This window comes from Hippocampus zosterae, chromosome 18 (assembly GCF_025434085.1).
Source record: "Hippocampus zosterae strain Florida chromosome 18, ASM2543408v3, whole genome shotgun sequence".
Classification (NCBI taxonomy): Eukaryota; Metazoa; Chordata; class Actinopteri; order Syngnathiformes; family Syngnathidae; genus Hippocampus; species Hippocampus zosterae.
Window position 1 is genome coordinate 7,398,690 of NC_067468.1, and position 22,576 is coordinate 7,421,265.

General features: G+C 41.1%; 2 protein-coding genes across 3 annotated transcripts in view; one reads left to right on the top strand and one right to left on the bottom strand.

Moving 5' to 3' along the window:
* Window positions 1-10,226, top strand: part of grin3a (glutamate receptor, ionotropic, N-methyl-D-aspartate 3A) — a 32,917-nt gene extending 22,691 nt beyond the window's left edge. The window contains exons 6-10 of the mRNA XM_052050236.1: window positions 661-776; window positions 1,426-1,577; window positions 4,764-4,925; window positions 5,409-5,479; window positions 8,604-10,226. Coding sequence (XP_051906196.1) covers window positions 661-776; window positions 1,426-1,577; window positions 4,764-4,925; window positions 5,409-5,479; window positions 8,604-9,189 — 1,087 coding nt within the window. The 3' untranslated portion in view covers window positions 9,190-10,226. The remainder of the gene's footprint in view (window positions 1-660; window positions 777-1,425; window positions 1,578-4,763; window positions 4,926-5,408; window positions 5,480-8,603) is intronic.
* A 1,704-nt stretch (window positions 10,227-11,930) lies between these two features.
* The window catches only part of plppr1 (phospholipid phosphatase related 1), a 29,999-nt gene continuing 19,353 nt past the window's right edge, over window positions 11,931-22,576 (bottom strand). The window contains exons 4-8 of one of the 2 annotated variants that reach the window (XM_052050312.1): window positions 20,833-20,965; window positions 17,886-18,136; window positions 15,903-16,079; window positions 13,637-13,768; window positions 11,931-12,181 (exon numbers count right to left, since the gene is read on the bottom strand). In XM_052050312.1, the coding sequence (XP_051906272.1) occupies window positions 12,137-12,181; window positions 13,637-13,768; window positions 15,903-16,079; window positions 17,886-18,136; window positions 20,833-20,965 (738 nt within the window). In that variant the 3' untranslated portion in view covers window positions 11,931-12,136. Of the gene's footprint in view, window positions 13,232-13,636; window positions 13,769-15,902; window positions 16,080-17,885; window positions 18,137-20,832; window positions 20,966-22,576 lie in introns of both variants that reach the window. The other variant, XM_052050313.1, reaches the window with a different exon arrangement.

Below are 22,576 nucleotides of genomic sequence, written 5' to 3' on the forward strand. Positions count from 1 at the left end.
ATATATATATATATATATATATATATAATTAATATGCGTTTTGTTTGAAAAAAATAAAATGACTACACCACATATGACTTGAGATCATTTTCAAAAGCACACAATTGCGTGCGGAGTTGTCCAGATTGACATCTGTTTTGAAGTGGTTTTACTCATGTACTGGAAGCTCACCAAAGTCATGCCCCATTCCTTATTATTATTATTATTATTTTTTTTTTAAAGAAATATAATGAATAAAAACTCATTCTCAGTCAGGTAAGTGCTAGGCAGTAACTATGACAACTTTTGCATTGTAAAATGTCGCGGTGGACAAAGATATGCACAGCGCAATTGGGACGTTAGCAAGAAAGTGTCGCAAAGGAAACCGGGTACATTAAAAAATTCCATTGTTTTCACTCAAGTGATACATTTTGACCATAAATAACAGATCCACGCAGATCAAGATTTTAAAATTCACAAAAAGGACAAATTAACCAGGTCTAGTCTTATGATTAAGTGTGCTTTACTTAATTGACTTCTGTTGGAAATGAATTTCGTGCATAGACTCTCTCTTGCTCCACTTCCACAACAAATTAGAGATAGCAGAGTGAAAGAGTTAAATTCCAAATGACGGCGAGACACCTTGCACCGTATCGTATTTTTGTTCTCCTTTGTTTCAAGGGCCGATCCCCAGAAATTGGACGCGTTCATCATGGACAAAGCCCTGCTGGACTATGAGGTCTCAATTGATGCAGACTGCAAGACACTCACTGTTGGCAAACCATTTGCTATCGAAGGTAAGGGAACCTGAAAGTGAGACAAAACTCTTCAAGTTGTTTCCCCCCCTCCACTTCTCACTCTCAATCCATCAATTTTAGCAGAAGCGTCGCCGCAGGATTGTCCAGAAGCCAACCCTTAATATCAATCAGCAAGCATTTTACAGTGTTAATCTTGTGGGCTTTCAAAAGCTTGCAGTCCAGGCAGTGTCTTGTTAATCTCCGGCCCATTTAGGAAGCATCATTCACCCGCTGTGAGAACGTCCCCACGGTGGTTAACGTTCCATTACAGGCCTCCGTTGTCCCACATACCGTTGCTGCTTTTAATTACCTTATACAGCCTCCATGTCTATTCAGTTCAGGGTGAAGTTTAGTAATTGTTGAAATTGCTGTTCCGGACATTGCCACAGTTTGCCGGAATTCAGTGAATGCAAAAAAACCAAAGAGAAACCAATGAATGTAAAACCGTTTTTGCACTCGCCCGGTCAGATTAGAAAATTGGATCCAGCCAATTGAAAGCAAGTGGTAGAGAAGTGCTGGATGGATGATTTATATAAGCACTGACATCAATAGAAATGATGACAAATGTGACCCCCCCCCCAAAAATGTTTATTGATTTTTTTTTGTTTTGTTTGTGTTTTGGTGGCTTTGTTTGTATGCTCGCCGACAGGATATGGAATTGGGCTTCCTCAGAACTCTCCGCTCACCTCCAACTTCTCCGAGCTTATCAGTCAGTACAAGTCGGATGGCTTCATGGACATGCTGCATGACAAATGGTACAAGGTGGTGCCGTGCGGGAAGCGCAGTTTCGCCGTGACTGAGGTAAGAACAGGGCCACCTTCACCTTAGCCGTTGGCAGCTTTTCAATTAAGGCTTGTTGATGTCGCCTTGATCTCTGTGTCATGTTTATTTTGGTTTGTGTTCTTTATATTCACCGGGGACGCGCTGTTGACTGCCACCCACATGGAGCATCGACGAGAGTCGGTTTCTGCGTCTCTCTGCACTGTACCTCGATCAGCACCGTGACCTGCCGAAATGATAAGCAGGATAGCAAATTGCTTTTCTTAATTTAAAATTTCTGCAGAACTTTTTTTGGGGGTTGGGGATAAGAGCTATGTTAATGTGACGAAGTCGTGTCCCTCATCAGAAAACTACCAACCCACTGTGAAACAATCAAGCAATGCTTATCTTCCTCATGCATCTTTATTGTTTAATTAGGAGGTCGGTGCAGGATGGCTGTCAAGCTCATTGACATTTAATTAGCCGCTAATTGTTGAATTCATGAATTTGCCCGATGGCGATGGTAAAGTCTATCTCTCAATTCATCTCTTAAACTTACTCCACGGGGACGCGGTAGTTAGTCAGAATAAAGACAATCAACAACCTCTCTATTAATGGATCCATGAAATGAGCCTACGCCAGACTTTGGGTTTGGTCTAGGAGTCGGTTACGAAATGTATCACACTTTTCCTAGCACTCAGTGTTCTATATTCGCCAACAGTAAAATAAAACTCACCATCTTCCCAGTCAAGCTTGCTCAGGTGGCACCAAGAAAAGATGCTAACATCTATTGACCGGTTCTCCTGATGTGGGGATATAACATTCACAGCCAAGGTTACAGAAGCTGTTGCGACGAGTGTAAAATTCAATTCTACTTGAATCCTGATTACAGCCATATACCATCCTCAATAATGGCTTTCTCTTAAATGAAAAAAAAAAGACCTCAGGAAGAAGGGAGTGCCACTAGGAAGGTGAAATTACCCATTAATATCCTGGTTTAGCACATTTGCAGCACAGGTCGGATGTATTTCTGCTTCCCAATGTACTGCATTATTTATACAAACTAAGAATAAAAAGGCACACGGATAGAAATCAATGTACAGGGGATATGGCATTTAAGCATTCCATTCCCATTGTGACCCAGAAATCCCAAATCAGCGTTAACTAATCGCCGGCTAACAACGTGTCCCGTTTCACTTGAGGTAGCAAATTCTTTGTCTCAAGCATTTGTACACCTGAAGGTCTTCTATCAAACAGATACAGTCTGCAGATGTTTGTCTGTGGAGACACTAACTGACCCTCACCACTATTTCAGGAGAAGCAGTAACTGCTCATTTACTGTAGTGTAAGTTTGTTCAGGTAAGTTTAAACTAATTTAAAAGAGCTACGGTTTGTTACGGATTAACTCATTAGGTTATCAATGAGGCATAGTTAGCTTATGTGTGCCCTGCAATTGACTGGCAACCAGTTCAGGGTGTACCCCGCTCTACTGCCCGAAAACAACTGGGATAGGCTCGAGCATGCCCGCGACCCTCGTGAGGATAAGCGGATTATAAAATGGGTGGATGGATGGATCATCAAAGATTTGTCTTGCCACCATCTTTTATGAGAACTGCATTTTACATTTTATATATTCTTTGATTGCCAGCTTCTTCGCTTCAGACTGTCTACATTGCTGTCCAGTCAAGGTCATTGTTTTGTTGAAACGTCCACTACCATGTGTACAATAACTTGTAATTGAAAGTCTGCCCCCTGATCTTGCAGCTGCTAACCAATCTGTACGTGCGTTACTCTGCTTTGTCCTTAGCAGTCAAAGAGCCCCCTGAGGTCCATCTTGTACTGTTGTGCAAGACAAGTCGGTTGTTTCAACCGCCAGCTGTGATTTGAGGTGTCGTAAAGTGCCTCCTTGCTTGGATTGGGTCATACAACCTTATTAGGCCTTCAAAATATGGATTTGGGACAAGTAACTTATTACAGTTCACAAAGCTCCACATTTGCTTTTCAGCATTGCAAGATACTGTTATTTGGAAGAATATTGCCCACATCCACCACAAAAACGTTCAAAAACAATTATTCAAAATAGAACCTCATGTAATTAAAAAACGATTTATAATGTCCAACTAAAATATTATTATTGGATCCCAGTGGAGCGTTTGATTGAATCGATCACAATATACTGCTAAACAGGTTGGAAACTTGGGTAGAGGAAAAAAATGAAACAGTGCTGAAATGGTTCAGGTCGTACTTTGGGGAAAGAAGTTATTTTGTGACGTTTACAATTTCTGAATGTACCGGTAATCAAATGGCCATGACACGTGTTGTCCCTCAGGAGTCAGTCTTAGGACCCCTTTTGTTGATTATCATTGCTATGCACATATATCTATACATTTCCTTCAGCTGAACCAAAAACAAAATGGAGGTTAATGTTTTCGGCAATAAAAAAAAGAGGATTGCTGTGATTGCTGAAAAGCAAACTGAGTTGCCTCCTGTGTGCACTAATTGATAAACAACTGGAAAACATTGCACAACACGGAAAGGGAAATTCCCAAGTGCCACTGGTATACATAAATTGCATTTTCAGTGTTATACCTTTACTTCAAGCCAATTTCAATTCATGGTCGTAACAATCATCCTGAATCAATGTCTGTCTTAGGAATTTTCGGACATATAATAGTTGTTTTTCACTACGACAACGACCTGCAAAACACCTAATACAGATGATGGGTCATCAGCCAGCTCCGAAGCAGCATCAGAACGACCCTGATTATTTGAATCAGGTGTGTTGTTCCCGAGAGAGCTGGAAAACAGGCAGGACGGTGGAACCTGAGGACCGACTTTGGACACCCCTGCTGTAGGCTATACACTTGACCTTTAAACAGTTCAGCAGTTTAAATAAAATATATTTTTGGGTGGGATGTCTTCAACACAAAAATATACGGTACTCTTTCAACAGACATTGAAGCAATGTTCTGCTTCAGTGTTCAGTCCATAGACTCAGTCTTAAGAGGACTGACTTGAAGTCAATATTTGTCATTTAAAAGGCTGAAATAGCCACCGTGCGGGTGCTTTGAATGTGACGTGCACGCAGGCTTGCACAGCTGATTTTGGAACAATGACAGTGTCTCCATCCGTGATACCAAAACATTTCGATTTTTCATTGAAAATTTACAAGCGGTTTGTAAAGCGTTTCAAACACAGACTTTGCTGTTTCTCTGTTTCTCAATCCAGACCTTACAGATGGGTATAAAACATTTCTCCGGGCTCTTTGTGATGCTGTGTGTGGGTGTGGCCTTATCTCTGTTGACCACCATTGCGGAACACATCGTGTATAAACTGGTGATCCCGAGGGTCAAGGAGCCACGCTTCAAATATTGGCTGCACACCAGCCAGGTACTCTGCTCACTCACTGTACACTCCAAATGATCCATTCTGAACACGGCAGGGAGCTGTAACATTCATAATACGGTCTGATTACACACTCTGGTTCTTTTTGTGAGCACTCCCAACAAAGTACATCACTGGAACAAATCTATATGGACTCACAATGTGAAAAAACCTAAAAGATTTATTCTTCTTGGTTGTCAGTCAATCGCAGGGCATATGGACAATTTAGTCTCCAATTAGCTTAGCATACATGGTTTATATATACTGTATAAATCAATATATAGCCAAAATATACAAAGATGTTGGAAATTCCTGAGGTACAATTAATAACGATTGTGATAGGCCCATTTTTAAAACCGTTGGATAAGTATTTAATTAAAAAAAACTTTTTGGAGCAACCCAAAATAAATGTTCTTCTAATTACTAATCCCCCCGAGTTTGTTTGAGGCCAAAAATAAGTGATAATTGATATGTTTGCTTGCTCTCCAGAGATTACACCGAGCCCTCAACTCAGTCTTTGCCGATGACAAGCTGCCAACTGTCACCAAGCCTGAGAAGAGGTACTGTACAGAATTTTTTTTATATGGAAATGCTGGGTAGGAAGTGAATCGTATCAATGCAGAAAAAAATACACTTGAAGCAGGGAGTCACTTTCCTAAATCCTCCGGGATTGGATTGCTGAGATATTAGTCTGAGAATAAGTGACACCAATTAACATCCAAGTGGGAGTTTAGGGACCCATTTTAATGGGGAAGTAAATAAAACTGATCAGTCTTTTGGAAGCTAATTAGCTACAACGGAAATTGAGGTGATAACCATGTCATGTTTACATCCTGAAATATTGTTGCGGTGTGTTTGGTTATGTGACAGCCATAGAAACAAAACTCAAGACTCCTTTTATAGTTCTATAAATATACTTTTTTTAATCTACTCTTTGCCTGGATTATTTATGTTGCAATTTAGACAACAATATTTTTAACTTGGTGTCGGTCTGCACTGATCCAAGTTTTTTACATTAAAAAAAAATTTTTTAGAGTACCGGAAGTTGAATAAAAAGCCATGATTCCATCATTGCCCCCACTGTAGCTGTCTGATTAGGTACATATTCCCATGAGTCCGAATGACTGGAGATGATCAAATAAGCATGATTCATGTCCTACTCTAGTAGCTCTATGATTTGAAGAGGGGATTAAAGTGTCCATTGAGCTTCGGCTGAGCAAGAGTTCTGTTTTGTTCTTTCTCTTAAAAAAAAAAAAAAAAAACGCTTTTATGCTCCTGTTTCAAATTTGTCCCGACTTAGCCCTACACGCAGAGAGGACACTCCAAATCAGGAGGAATGTCCGAGTAATGAGGATGGATTACTCTGCCGGCGGAACGCCGTTCATTCAATTGGGGCCTTCTGCACTGTGTCGTTCCGAATGATATTAAGACTGCCAACCCATCGGTGTGTTGCAGGAAAAAAACGTGTTTTCTGTATCGCTTAAATTAGAGTGAACAAAAATGAAAGATTTCTCAATTACATCACAAAGGTTTTAGGTTATAAATGTTATTAACTTGTGTTAAGAAAAGATTATGAAGAACTCTGGGCCACAAAAGCTTGAAGGAACGACAGTTAGACGACTGATGCTGTGCTGTCAAAGCATCTCTGATTCATCAGTTTTATCAAATAAAATGGGAATATGCCCCAAAATAAGTTTTCGCATAAACAAGTCATTGACTTTTGCGACCAAAATGTCAAAAAGTACCCAAAGGCAGCACTGGACAAGGTGATGAAGAGAAAGTTTGTTGTTGTAAGGTAATTGATACCCCATTTAGACTCTGTGATTGAATATTTTGTCTTTAACATCATATAGCTCAAAAAATGACATTTATGGAAATACACATGTAAGAAATTATAATCATCATTTTAGTGAAAGTGATGTTTTTAAACTATTAGATGGAGGAACACTGGAACCAACTGGTATTTTTATTTTTGTGTTTTTAAATTGTTGAATTGTTTTGTTCTTACCAGGGGTTGCCATATGTTCATTAGTTGATGAACTTTTTGGACTTGGCTTTTAATCCTTATACTTGCCTTTATAATCCAATGTGCCTTATATATGGATCAATATTATGATTTCTTGGACGTAGTATTTTAAATATAAAGCGCTGTAAAGCACTTTATTACACTTGCAGCGGTTGTGAAAGCTCTATATAAATAAAGCTGTATTGTATTGTATGGTATTGCCTTTAGCATAGCGCCATACAGTGGAGGCATAACGCAAACACAGCCACTATCATAGCTTCTCGCCTTTTAATGGGGTGCACCCTATATATGAAAATATGCCATTTATTGAAGGTGTGCCTTACACTCCGACGCGCCTTATAGTGCGGAAAATACGGTACTTTACGTCTGGTGTCGTTGTACTCCAAGATGTGTGATGGTTTAATGTTTCCCACTTTTTGGTTAGTAACACCTTCAGTTCTAAATGTGAGTCAATTGTTAAAAGCTGTGCAGTGTTGTAATGGCATAACGGGCCGGATCTTTGTCATTGGCTGCAACAATACCTTGATGCACAGCAAGCTGTACACTGAACATTTGTAATACTTCGGAACATTGTCAAAATTAATATTTATGCACATCATGAACATGTGAATGAATAATTAGATGCAATGAGAGGGTGGACAATCTCACTAAGTGCATGTACAGTATCTGGTCCATGCTATTTTTGAACATTACATGTGGAAAAATCCTGAGAATGACCTCTAAATGGTACGGAGAAGTGTAACCCAACCATTTTGTAGTTGTGTTTAACACTTGTGAAACTAAATTAATTATTGCTGTTTGAATAATTAATCGTACTATATGTTAACATCGGTTGTGTTTCATGCCTCACACATCCTGTCATATAGAATTTTAAAACATGGAGTTCCGGCTGTATTTTTGTTTTACTACAGAAGTATGTGATGGCTACCTTGTGTAAAACACAATCGAAACTATCTTAAACAATTGAAAGACCGTTGCGGAGAGGCGAATGTGTAAAAGCAAATGAATATAAATCCACATATTGCGTTACAAGTCAACATTGTTGCGTGTTGCAGTCTAAAACTGCTGAACAGGCCCAATACATCTTGATTTTGGATCAAGTGGCGGGGATGGAAATGACTTAGACGAAGAGGAGTCACTGTTGTGTCAGAGGCTGCTACAGCTTCTGTCACAAACGATGTTCAACCAGCTCATGTTTCAGCTCAGTCACACATAAGGCTGCCAGGTCTAGTAAGACCTTCGTTCCTGGGCTAGAATTTCTCTTTGCTTCGAAAATCCGCCGGATTTATTTTGTTGGTCTGTAGTTTTAAATGCTTTGCATTCTTTCAGATTTTTCTGCTGTCGGTCCTTATCTCCACCCTGAGGACTTGGCAATACGACAATACAATTTTCTTTATATATTTTTTTATATATTTTAATGTCCTTTAGATAATAATTTATTTATTTATAGTACATTCATCCCTATATATATAATTCAGAGGCCAAGTAAAACTGAGGTTATGTAATCTGTATAAACGAGATGAGAGTATTGATTGGTGAAATTTGAGGTCACCATATCCCTGGCTGTGGCTTCCAAGAATCAGTACATGGACCGCATATTAAAGATGTTTGGGAAAAAAGGGGGTATGTTACATTTTCCTCTTTTTCTGCATCTTCAGGTGCAATGAAGGAAACAACCAGTCGGCATCCTGGAATCCCGCTGAGTCCTCTCTCTGCAACAGGCGTAGAGTTCTTCTGAACGAGGCGCACAATGACTTGGAGCGCCCGCCTTCCCAGGAGATTCCTCTTACTCTCCCACCGGCTTCGGCTCTTCCTCTTCACCATTCACTTCCTTTAGTGAAGAAACATCTTCCCATTGTGACCACCATCAATGGACGCTCCAACCTGGTGGGTCGCTTGTGTCCACAAGGATTGGGGCAAGGGCAAGGGTGCACCGCGCCGGGCATGACCCCAGGACAGTGTCTGGGTTTGGGTGTGGGCGATTGTGGTCCTGGGCTGGGTGTGGGCCGCCTTCCACTGGCGCAAGAGCTGTCAGAACTGGAGAGTCAAATCTCTGCGATCAAGCAACAGCTGCAGTCGGCCATGAGGAGGAAGAGAGAACTTGAAAAGTACCAATCGGAAAACCCACTCGCAAACCAGACTACACCAAGTCGAGCTACTGTACCCCAGTGTAACCAGTTGCCACAGTACACACAATCCCAGCAACAGACTAACCAACACCAAGACACACTCCCAGAGTTCTGAAACTTTTCCCTCATTTGTCCGGGGAAAACTTCCTTCATGTGGTGGTCGTGCAAGAGGACGTACTCCTGATGGATGCAGCTTGAGCATTTATTGGTGAACACTGTTTTAAGGCTCAGGAGAATCCCTGATCTGATCACTGGACTGAAAGGTTGTTTTCGGATCATATCTTGTGGTTAGCACCAAAAGAATCTGTCAATCAGTTCTTGACATGTGAATTGCATTTGGCAGGGAATAGTGGGCAATGTATGGTACCAAGCACCAAGTCAGTCCCTCCTTTCTTGTTTCAGTTTGTGGTGAGCTGTGTAAACCATCCCCTGCACTACCTCTTTAACCCCCTTACATCATTTTTTTTTTCATTCCATTCCCTACTGCTTCCCTCTCTCACACGTTCCCCTCTAAGCCTCGCCTCTTCAAAGGAACAGATTCGCTTTGCAGCGACTATAAGCCTGATCCCAGATATGAAGACGCATAGGTATTTAAGCCAAATGGGCCAAATCACCTGAGTCTATGTCCATGGCTCACTGGTGATGACCTGAGCTTGAACCTAGCCATGAAGTCTTGATGTCACTTCGATTTTGACGTAACCTTGTCATGTTTACCAATGACATCTGAGCTTTGTAAATCTATTGGTTTCACTTGGGTCTCTTATTTTCTGGTAATCACGTTGTCAGTCTGTGAACGTTGAATGCCATTTCGGGACACTCCTCGGCAGAGTTTGACATCCGGTCTTGAGGTACGACTAGAGTACAGTGATCGGGTGCATAAGGGTTCAAGATCAGAGCAAACAGTTTTTGTTTTTTTTTTGGTCATTGTTGTTCTGTCATGGTCACACAAAGCTCAAGAACTATCATCGCATCAGACAACCTCATGTATTTGGTGTATTGTTTGTTGAATCTGACATAGGACACACAAAACACAACTGACATTTTTTTAAACCTTCAACATTTACAACTGAAATAGCCTCACTGTGATGAAACCTGTTTTTCTTATTTGCAAGTTTTGGACTTCTGTCATTAAAGACTGACCTCTCTCCTTTGCACTTGCACCAGTCCATGTGAAATTTATTTGTGAGGATTGCATGATTTCTCGCTCAAGTGCCACTGAAATTCACCTACAGCTACTTGACTCTCCAGTCTAAAAAAAAAAATTTAACTCCATTGTAGTTACAAACAACACTGTCGGCTACATAATGCCCTACCACTGCCTGCCTTGAACCGATCTTTGGTTATGGCACCATCCCTCACTTACGTTGCTTGGAGAAAACAAAACTGAGTAAGAGTCTGGCAAAAGTCAAGTCCTGCGACACACTCAAAGACTCGCGCACAAACATGCTCTTATATTTCAAGGTTTTAAATGCAGACTGTCACCACTGAAATGAATACCTGACAGAGCAGAAGGGCAAGTGCCCTGCACAGCAGCCGGCTTTCTTTGTGAATCTGAGACAGGGAGAGAGAGAGATTGAGAGAGAGAGTGTGCTGTGCTTTGTGCAGACATGTCTGTCACTAAAGTTGATAATGCCGTGACAGAATGACTTCAGTACAAATAAAACAGTGTCAAAGTGTCTGGTTTTCGTCGATCTTGTGCTCTTGTGCTAATCCTCTGTCTGAGGAATGTCGATTGAAGAGGGAAAGCATCCCGTCATGCGACACGGGTGCATAATTTGTTTGCTAACAACACAAGTCAACATTTTGTTTGGACGATGCTTCAGTGCAACATGACGTGAAGTCTTCAGGCTGTGAACTGGTCAGCACATTTCCTCAACACTACACGTTGCTGCTGCCAAGATTCTCTCCGTCTCCTTTATATTTCAATCAAGCCAGCAATCTATGACCCTTGGGTCCGCGCAGCCAATAGGAGCTCTCCCCTATGAAGTAACGCACCATTAAACTTCTATTAGTATTATCCCTCCGTGTATCCATTTTCAACACCGCTTATCCTGAACAGGGTCACGGCGAGTTGCAGGAGCCTATCCCAGCTGACTTTGGTGGAAGGCAGACCCTGAACCAATCGCCAGTCAGGCACAGGGCACATACAGAGGCAAACGACCATTCAAACCCGCATTATCCCGTCAATGCGCGGGAACCGATCCCAAGCTGACCGCACACAAATCCGGCGAGTGTACGACTACACCATCAGACTTATTATTGTTATTATTTTATAAATTATAATTAGTATTCTGAAACACAAAACTATATCTAACACTTAACCTTTATGAAATTATCATGACTTTCATGTTTCTGTTTTATGAATGAAGGTGTATGTGTGTGTGTTTTTTAATCTCCGGGAGAAAACTCATTTCCTTCATTCGTGCACTGCGTCAAACAGCCCTGAGTTGCAAGAGAGGTGCCCGTTTTTATTTAAAATACAGTATTCCTCTTAATAATAAGATCAATGCAACGCACAGCTGTCAGCTCGGCTCTGGCCGTGGAGTTTTCATGTCTCCACGTGCTTGTTTGAGTTTCTTCCCACAATCCAGAAACATGCATGGGGAATTAAGTGGGGACTTTCAATCCTTCGCCGGTGTATTTAAGGCCACAGCAGAGTTGGTCATTACAAAATACACGTTTAATGCTTCTGTAACGGCAACAAATAAGGATGCTGAAGTTCTTTAGCCCAAATTAGATTTGGAATGTTAAAATGCGATTTATACATCTTTTTGGCCTTCACTCTATACTGCACAAACACATACACAACCAAAGACATTTCAGATTTCAGGGAAAAACACACACGGGAGACCACACTGTTGCTACAGACTATTTCATTTGAGAACAAAACAATGAAAATAAAATAATATGCAGCATTTTGAAATGAAACGAGTTCCTTTGAAACATCATAAAATACAATGATAATCACAATGTTGAAGCGTATAATTCAAATCCTGAATATTTATAAAACATCTTGACTTCGCTCTTCATGCTGGGCGTTTTTCTTCCAAGAGGAAATGGAGTCACAACATTGCATCACAATCCATTGGTGGGTGTGGGAGGGACACCTCGAGAAGGAAAGGTGAAGAAGGTCATTAGCCTGGTTCACAATTTTTGAAAAGGGCTTAGCCAGTTCTTAGAGCAAGCCATTTACTCTCCCAAAACATGTTTCTACAGTGTACAGACTGGGATTTCGTTTCGGAGTGGTCTGGCACTCGCGAGCCCAGCAGAACCTCTCCGAAAAGAAAATCCGATCAACAAAACCAGAATCCAGATACATTTAAAAGTGAACACTTCCAAAGGGTCCCTAAAAAAAAAAAAGACATCGGTAACATACGGTAATTTCATGTCTCACTTTGAACTTCATGTTTGTTTTGACACAGATCGTTAAAATTTTAGGCCATTTATTGAGATATTATTTGAATATGAAATGATGTTGAGTTTTTTAGGGATACCGCGTCGCGACATACACATTGCTGGTAATCCAGCACTGTAATAGTACAGATTAACAAAAAATCTTTACAAAATTCGACCCGACTTGGTCAATTCATATACAACCATAATAAAAAAAGAACGATTCTCTTTCTCTTTTTTTTCTGTACAAATGACAAACATCACAGAATGACAACATCCACATTGCTCGTGTTTGATAGCACATTTTCAGACTGATGGGGACAGGACTGGACGGGGATGTGGTGAACGTAGGGAAGTCACCTGACAGGATGCGATGCAACACAGAGGTGTGCAGGCGGAACGCTGTCAGGCTCGAGAAAACTGCAATCGCTCATACAAAATGTGCAAAAACACCAACCTCCAACGAAAAACAGAACACCTCGGAGGAACATAAATGCCCCAATGAGTTGTTATGAAGAAAAACAATCTGTGCTTGCGTTTGTTTTGTAACACGGATGCCCATCACAAAACATGGTGGATTTCGTCCCGCCGGGGGAGGGGGGTGGGGGGTGAACTAGACAGATAGATCAGGCTTTGATTTTGGTAAGCAATCGAAGTCACGTGACATGCGTCCTTCATTGTGTCTGGAAGTGCTGCGGAGACGCAAACGTGACCCGGTGCTGCCCCCTTAGTCATGTGACCTCCGTCATTGATGCCGAGTGGTTCTGAAAATGGTTGTGAAGGGGAGGGTCGTGAGGGTCAGGGGGTAAAGAGGGATGAGGACGGAGGAAGTTTTTAGGCACAACAAAAGGAATTGGGAGGGGGGACGGAAAAGGGGAGAGGGTGGAGGGTGGGAGGGTTGTGGCGAATGGAAAGAGGAAAACATCATCAGGTGAGTGTCAGGAATGCTTCTGTTAAGTGTTTCATTGGGGAGACGAGGACAAGGTACATGCAAACATGCCCGTGCTTTGTTGATGAGCCATTTGTCGAGAAAGAAAGAAAAGCATTCTGTCTTAAAAATCAAAATCAATCACACACACACACACACAGACTAAACAATGGCAAAGCAGTTCAATGAAATCTGCATCCTGAAAGCTTTGAGAGACTCAAAACAATGCAAAGGGTTGTACCTGTGCACTGAGGGTCTCCAGAGGACTCTCGACGCGAGGGAAAGTCATCAGGGGGAGGCCGCGGTAATCTTCGCTCTTCTGTTTGCTCGTGGCACCGTGGACGCCTTTGAAGTTGTTCACCACGCACACACCCTGAGTCAACATGAAGGCGAGTCAGTACGGAGCAGATTGGGTGCAAATGTGGTGCGCTGATCCACGGGGATCAAGTGACCTCACACATACGTCCGCATGCAGGCATTTAGGGGGGATTAGACACCATAAAGAAGGTGTTCAGGGGAGACTATTTGAAGACCTCTTGGAAGTTGTGTATGCAGCTCTGTCTTGGCCAATCTGTAATGTTCCTAAAACAATGCGAGTCCACACAGTAGTTAATAATACACCATATTCCCTGTCCATGTTTTTCATTATGGCAAAATCGAAAGTAATCTGGCAGTTTCGATGCGGTACGCCAGGAGAAAATCTCCGGCAATTGTGGAGTGCGTTCGAGTAGCCCTCATAGTCGTCACTTAAAGAGTCTTCCAGAATCTCTCTCATCGGACCTGAAGTTCACATAACGAGCAATACAATTTGGGACCTCCGGTATGCCAAGAGAGCTTTTTTTCGACACTGTATGGTACATCCATTTCATTTATTTTGTTGTTAATTGGTTTGTTTCATGGTTGATGTTATGTGCACTTGGTTACAGCCGCGGTTGTTGTTAAAGTGCTCCAAAAAATAAAAGTTCACTCAGTGAGAGGAAATATGGCGATGAAAGGAGTTCACTTTTGTTATTTTATTAACATGTATATTGGAATTCTCCAAAAACAAAATATTCTTGTTCTTTATCAACCCATGCAGGGTGGTAGCGTGAATCCAAACACTGTGTGTTCGATATTAATCCAGATGGTCACCTTGTGGTCATGACAGATTGTATCTGATCCCGTGCAAGAAACCTCATTTTAAATAAACCATCCACACAGCGTCTTGTTTGAAAACTCCCAACTAAAGTGAGAGGCAATCTTCGCTCCAATTTGTTTTTCCTGTCACCCAAACTCAGCTGGATTGTTTATTTGGAAGCAACACAGAGAATCCAATTTAACATCTCCAAGACGTTTTGTGCAGAGCAGAAGATAATCGATCCTCTCAACCTGTGTCTGTGACACCAACAAATGGGTTCTACAGTGGCCTTGAACGGGGCAGACAACTTATGATGATACTGAAGTCAAACAAACCTCAAGGTCCGTTTAAAAAAGAAGGATGACAAATTGCGGCTCCGCATGAGCTAACCTCCCTCACTCTATTGTCTTCCAGTCCGTCCATCTTTTCAGTTTTGAATTGTTAATGCTCATCTTGTTCAGGGTCACAGGTGAGGTGACTATGCCAAGACTCTTCAACACGAGGCCATTTTATTGTTGGACACCCAAATGTCTGTTACACTTAGAGATCCCTCTAGAAGGCTTCTTTGGGGTTTGTTTTTGATGTGGTGTGAGAGGGTATTATAGTACAGTATCGATCGATCTAGCAATCCATCCATCTAATTTAATCTACAGTACCGAGTTGCGCAGAGGGTTACAGCGGCCTTCGTCATTCGGCCCAGTATGTTCACCACGTCTGGACAAAAGAGCAAAAATTGGACACGGAGGCTCCCAACCCTTTCCTTGATTTCTGAAACAACGAGTTGGACATCAACAGCTAAAAATGCTTTGTGATTAAGTACAAGCACAGTCTTGTATTGACAGCAGCCCTGCGCAAGCTCCCCCCGTGAGGCAAATCAGCCTGATAGTTTTTGCAGGAACTTGCTGACAGACGGACGAACAAACAGACGGATGCAGGTTAAAACCTTGGCAGAGGGAACAATCCAATCCCCTGATTAAAATGATGCTCTGTGCCAGTAGGGCTCCCGTTCCTCTGTCATGTTGTCAGTCTTCGCTGTGTCGTCTCCCACTTCTCCTATCTTCTCTTCACCCATGAGGACCAAACAGCAATTACATCTAATGAAGCACTTGAGACTGTGGAACAAATTGTTTTTGAATTGGGAAGGAGGGTAGGGGGGACCCTAAAATGGCGAGTGTGATTTGCCTTGCACTCAAAACAGAGATGGCGCCAACAACAGGTCAATCCTGAGTTACAGAACGTGGTAAACCTTTGAATTAATAATTGAATTAGTCATTTGGGATTAGGCCTAAAAAAGGCTTCAGAAGATTAAAAAAAATATATAGAAAAAGGGAAATAAGAACGTCACGATCCAAATCTATTATCACATTTCTCTAATTCACATTGTCCTCACCAGAAAAAGTGCAACCGCTGATCCCAGTATGAATCCAGCCACCACGTCTGAACAGTGGTTTCGATACTCTGAAACCCGGTTGAGTCCAGTGAGGAAGGCTGAACAGAGAGTGCCCAGACAAAGTACAGGCTTGGCCAAGCGACTGGACTTGGTCTTGATCGTACTGGTGATGTACATCTGGAACGTTAAGATAGAAACTTGTTTAGACTGCCATCGGGCCCCAGATGTCTCTTGGCAAAGCAGATTTTTCAATTTGAACAAAATAGTGTTGGAGAAATGGCCAAAACTGGCATCCTTTAATCTCGATGACCTTATTAGCAAGAGCAGCAAATTATAACTCTGATTTAAGACTGTACTACATACATTGAAAAACACATTTGCTGGTAGCTTGCTTTCACGCCCGTGGTTTGATTTCCTGACATGATAGGTTTGGAAACTTGAAAACTTGACTTGTTTATGCCCTGGATTGGTATATTGTGACACTTTAAAAAAAATCAAGGCAAAGCAAACCAAAATGCCTTGCCACTTGGCTCACTTTGATCGTAACCAAATTGCAACTGAGTTTGTTGGGAACCGTACCAAGACCACCACAGTTTCGAGACAGATTAGGTCCGCACCTACGGAAATCAAAACAAATAGAATGCAAGAGGGAAGATATCCGTTGATGGAATATTTAGCACCGTCCAAACTTGGAATACTTTCAAAACTCAAATGGCAGTTGAGTTTTGACCAGTTTTTTTTGTGGTATTTTTGTCCTTTGGATGCGACATTTGGAAAACTTGCAATCTGTTCTGTTGTATTTGAACTTTATTTCACAATCGAAGATGCCTAATGATGTTATCACTTAATGTGTACTGATTTCATTTTGTGAAAATGTATCACGCAATTTAAAAAGATGTAAATTCATATTGGCTCCTGGGCTATGTTGAGAGCACCGCTGATGTAAACATATTACACATCCCGAAATGTGGGTTTTAGCATTCCGACAAATGGCTTTTCATGTGAAGAGCATTGTTTTCTTTCCTCCCTTTGTGTGTGGCCGTCGATTCTATTTTCCCAGGAGCTAGGAAAATATATACCGTATATTCCGTATGATAAGGCGCACCTAAAATCATTTAATTTTCTCAAAAGCAAACAGTGCGCCTTATTAACCGATGCGCCTCATATAAGGTTCAATATTCAGATTTCTTGGTCATAGTATTTAAAATGTTCTGTGAAGCGCTTTGTTATAGCTGCAACAGTTGTGAAAGCACAATATAAAGATGTATTGTATTGAATCCCTTTAGCCCCATTAGATGTAGCCCCATCTGGTGGATGCATAACACAAGTGCATCCATTATTGTAGTTTCTATTCTATGCACCTTATAATGCAGTGCGCCCTATATAAGAAAGCCATTTTAAAATAGGCCCTTCATTGGAGGTGCGGCTTATTCTCCGCTGCACCTTATAGTGCAGAAAATACGGTATATATTTTTTCAAATGTGGCCTTTGCACTTGGCTTTTGTGAGAGGTGTTGAGAGAGGTTTGCAAGATTTAATGTTGTATGGTTTATTTCACATGCCAGATGTGGTCAAGGCAATGTTTTGAATTGTGACACTTTTTCAACAGTGTTTCGAGGATGTATTGCTCTACCCGCAAGAACAAACACCTCTGTGGATTGCTACTTCAGTTTATTAACACACACACACGCACACACGCACAAACACACACACACACACACACACACACACACACACACACACACACACACTATTTTGTAGTAGCTGAAAGGCATTTTGGTCAGCGAGACTACAAGTTGATGTTTTCCCGAAAAGCTCTGCCTGGAAACAATCCTTTGAACATTTTTTTAGGGGCTGGGTAAACAGGACCCAAAATGCCTGCTCCCTCCTAAAGAATACTTAAGTGGAGGCATGTAAACCTTCCAACAGCAGTCAATATTTAAAATGAACACAATGACATGAAAGTAAAGGAAAAAAATCCCACCGTCAGGTAAACAGCAGAGTAAACGCTCAGGGAGGCGTCTTTGGATGGAAAAGAGCGGCGGGCATTCCCGACAATTATGGGGTTGCCGGTACAGATGTTGCTGTTTGTGATAAACTGCTGGTTCAAACGGCATTCGTTGCCGGTGTAGTTGGGCTTGCACACGGACAGAAAGTAGGGCGAGAGACCACCCGTGACCACCTGGCCCGCATTGACGAAAATGTCTGTGGCAAACAGGCCAAACGCAAACACACCTACGGACACACAAAGAATAATATTGTGAAAAGTGGAAAAGCGTTGCACAACATTATTTCATGACAGGGTTGACATACAGTGTGAAATTGGGCTACGGGCTCGGCGGCCCGGCCAAAATCAGCATCTCCACTGCAGAAAATGCCACCATTTCAACACCTTTACTTAATTAAAGTAATAACCTGGATGATATACGCTCAAATAAATGTAGTTTACCCCACTAGATGCGGCGCGGCGATGTAACAGAAAGCCTGTTGCCCACTGATGAAAGGCCATTTTAATTTGCTGTTATGACACACTGGGCAAGTGCATAAATAAATGATTATTAGTTTACTGCTAATGAAAACTAAACAACTTTGTCGTATTCTCAATAAAGCCTTCATCGGACAAGTGATTGGTTAGAATGATGAAGTTTGCAGCTATGTGGAGCATAAAATCCTGACATTTAACAAAAGGATATAAAACCGTTATTGGAGCATTTTCAAACAGTGTAGAAGTGCTCCCTCTAGGGGTATGAAGCACTGTCCAAGTTTAGCTCAGTTGTATTTACCTTTACTTTACTTTATATTCGTGCAATACATTCACATTTAATTCTGTCAGAAATATTAATTTTTAAACTTTTATTTCAATATTTTTTTATTATTATTTTACTGCAGTGTTATGTGACGTGCATTTTAATAATCAGTATTCAAGTATTTTTTTTTTACTGCATTAATGCTCAAAAACTGTTGCATAATGTTACAGTGGTAATACAAATACACACTACTAGTCAAAGATATCCAAACTTTTGATTTGTGGTGTACTAATTTTTGCAATCATATTACACCCCCCCACCCCATGCCCCACAAAAACACAGCAAAACAAACAAACAAACAAACAAACAAACAAACAAACAAACAAACAAAACAAAACAATTGAGCATTTAGGCCTGCAGCCTGAACAGAGCCTAGGAGAGCTAGATATTTTATTTTATTTTATTTTTATTTTTTTATTTTATTTTATTTTATTTTATTTTATGTCAAACAGGGTGAAACATTAGAGGTGTTAGCAAAAGCAAATAGAAAGAAGTCCACTAGCAAGGAAGGGGTTGAAGCATGCTTAAATGGCTTGCAAAATTATCGATTCAGATTTAATCGGCTTTATTGGTGCCATTGAGTCGGTTCATTAAGATTAATTGTCGACTCCTTTTCTGTTTTTTTGGGTGTGCGTGTGTGTGAATCTGTTTTGGTCTCCACTTGCTCTTCAAGTCTGTCCTTCTTCTTGCAATGTTGTGGCTTTTCTAGCTAATTCAAATTGATCCGTAATGATCAGTGCTTGGTTTATTTACTTTGGATTAGATTTTGTTGGTTATGTTTTCCCTGACTGCCTATTTTTCCATGTCGCATGCTCGATAATCACGGTTGAATTGAGTTGTTCGAGCTGCCGTCGGTTGAATGGTTGAATTTGTATTTTTATTTGTTCCTCATAACTTGTTTGCATGTTTTTGTTTGTTTTTGTTTTGGAAAATAAAGGATGCTTTGAGATCTATAATGCCCTGCTTTCCTACTTTGCTTGCATGCATTTAAGTCCGCCTAACACACACAGATACGTGGATGGCCAATATGCTTATTGCAATTGACAACTTCAGACTACTGAATCTTAGCAACACGTGTATTGATTTCACTGTGAAATACAACTGCTGATTATCAGGCTTGCTTAGCCATGAAATGACTTTGGCTTATAGTCCCATCTGTTGTGGGACTGTTTTGGCAACGCAGACTGTGTGAGGAACCGCTGTGTGAGGAACTGCAGAACAAACTGAAGGCCTCGACGACATCAGTACAAGAGTTATAGGTATATGGAATTATTTTTCAAATGTATGCGTTGGCATCTACAGATGTGCAGTTTTGAAAAAAAATTGTGTATATTGAATGCTTTTCCCATTCAGAGTTTTACAGGAGAGAATTAAAGGAGCGTATGTGGAAAACTACACAGGACAGTATGCTGGAAAGTGGTGTCATTCTATTCATGGAAATTGGTGATTTTATTTCACGAAGCAATTCAATATAGGCTACATAAACACAAAAATAAGTTAGGCGAGGAATTCAGGTGTTCCCAGCAGTATGGGCTTAAGCAGCACACGGTCGATTGCTTCCAAAATAAAAATACGCTGCCTCAGCCACTACTGTAGCTTCTATTCTATGCGCTTTATAATGCGATGCACCATATATATGAAAACAGTTTTAAAATAGGTCAGTCATTGAAGGTGTGCCTTATAATCCGAAACGTCTTATAATGCAGAAAATACGGTAATTTATTTAGACATATAAGAAAAAAAACCCTTCAAACTTACCAGTCCGGATGTAAATTTGTGTGATTTCTTGATTTAACAAATGTCATGTTAGGGTGCCTGTGAAATATAACTCAGCTTTCCGAAAACTGTTTTTTTTTTTGGGGGGGGGGGGTCGAAATAATTAAATTGGTATTTATAAACTGCATTCTGTATTTCACGGGGTTGTCCCATTGTGATATGAAAATTGGTTTGATGAAATGAAATCACCGTGTGTGATAAATATGCAAAGAACACAGAAATCAGGAAAGGGGCTTATACTTTATTGCACTGTGTATATGCAATGAATAAGTTAAGCTTCCAGTACCTCAAATATGAATTGCGATTTGTGAATATGTGAGAAGTGTGACTTTGACAAGGCGTCCATACCGATGAAGCGTATGACGCGGCGAACAAGAGGGTTGAGGTAACAACAGTCACCAGTTACGATGGTCTTCTCCTGGGCCAAGAGAGATTCCCGTGTGGATTTCATGGCGTACATGGACACCTCCCCAACGAAAATCTACAAACACACAAGAGAGATGTGTTACAATACGGGCCAGAGACAACATTGAGTTCGTAGGCGGCTCTTGTGTACACAAGCAGCGTTTCTTAATGCAGTCTTTGCTCGGCTCTATTACGGCAGTGACATTTCATTACCTCTGATGGAAAAACCGCTGCTGGACACACGAAATGAAATTCCTCCAGTGAGCAAGGCTGCGGGGTGTGTTTGTGTTCATAACAGACTTTCCTCTGACCCTCCCAATGTCCTTCACTGTTTTTTTTTTTAACACAACCCCCCCTCAGACCAACTTTGTCCATGTTTGTTAGCGCTATTATACAGATAAAAATACTGCTCTGCTCCTCACTGAGAGGAGAGTTAATTTTTAGTTTTTAACTCAAATGCAGATAGCACCAGTTGTTTTTTTTCTTCATGGCGCTGTCGATTAAAGGCGAGATTAAAGCCGTTAATCAAACCCAATTTGCATCCGATTTACTCCTTTGCCATGAAAGTCAGCAAAGATACGATTGTCGGCTGTCTCCAAAACCTTCTGTGACCGATTTGTCTGTGGTCTTGGGTGTGTTACTAATTCCTTCTCCCGGATCTATTTGGAGAATAAAGGTGAAGATAAAGGATTAATAGATGCCAAGAACAAAACTTGTCTCATCTTTGGCTATGTGGTCATTTGGTGATGCGTTTTTCTTTTTTAATATTGAAGGCACACAAACTGTTGTGTTGTACATGTTGTGGCTCGGATTTGTTGAAGGCTTTAGGGCAGGTTCACATCCCATCGAGTCATCATCACGAAGGCTAAATCTTCAAATGGACGATGCCTGACAACCAGCGTGCGGCTCTCAAACTCATTGTGACATAAACGCATACCGGAATTGCCTGCCATAAGGTGAATACAAATTCATGCATTCATCCTAAATAGAGAAACATGTGCCCGAACACATTTTGCTTGGCACACAGAAACAAATGATGTGACTTGTTCACATTTAACCGCAAACGTTCCCTGACGGGAAACACAAAGAGCAGCTTCATGTGTCTTCATAACACTGGCAGAGTAATTAACAGAAGCGCAGGTTGGCAATACCCTTGAAAGTCCATAAAACACTTCACCTGTGACATTAAAATGACGGATTACAGCCGGCCATCATATTCAGCCCACTCTTTTGGTGCATATCGACTTCTTCACACGCTAAGTACGACATGCCGACATCCCTGGAGGGAAGCCACCATTGATGAATGTTGACTTTTCCTTCCATTGTGAGGTGCTGCCAAAGAGCAAACCCTTTGTGACCACCAAACAAACTCAATTATTTGAGGTAACACAACATTCTTTGGGATTTTGTTTCTCCAACTTAAGTACAGTGCACATATCATCCTTCGCTTAGCTTTACCGTTGCAAGCTGTGTGCAGGCGTGCAGCCAGCTGGATTCCAAAAGCCAGAAGTGGGATGCAATTCAAAATGATGATGGCAAAAAGTCATTTTGGTAACTGCTGATGCAACCAATCAATTCTGTGCGGTATTTGTTTTCTTGCACTGCAGCCTTTTGGCTTAATCTTGTCATCTAGCAAGATAATGGCCAAAATTGTGAAACAAATATGTCTCCCTTCAAGGAAGAAACA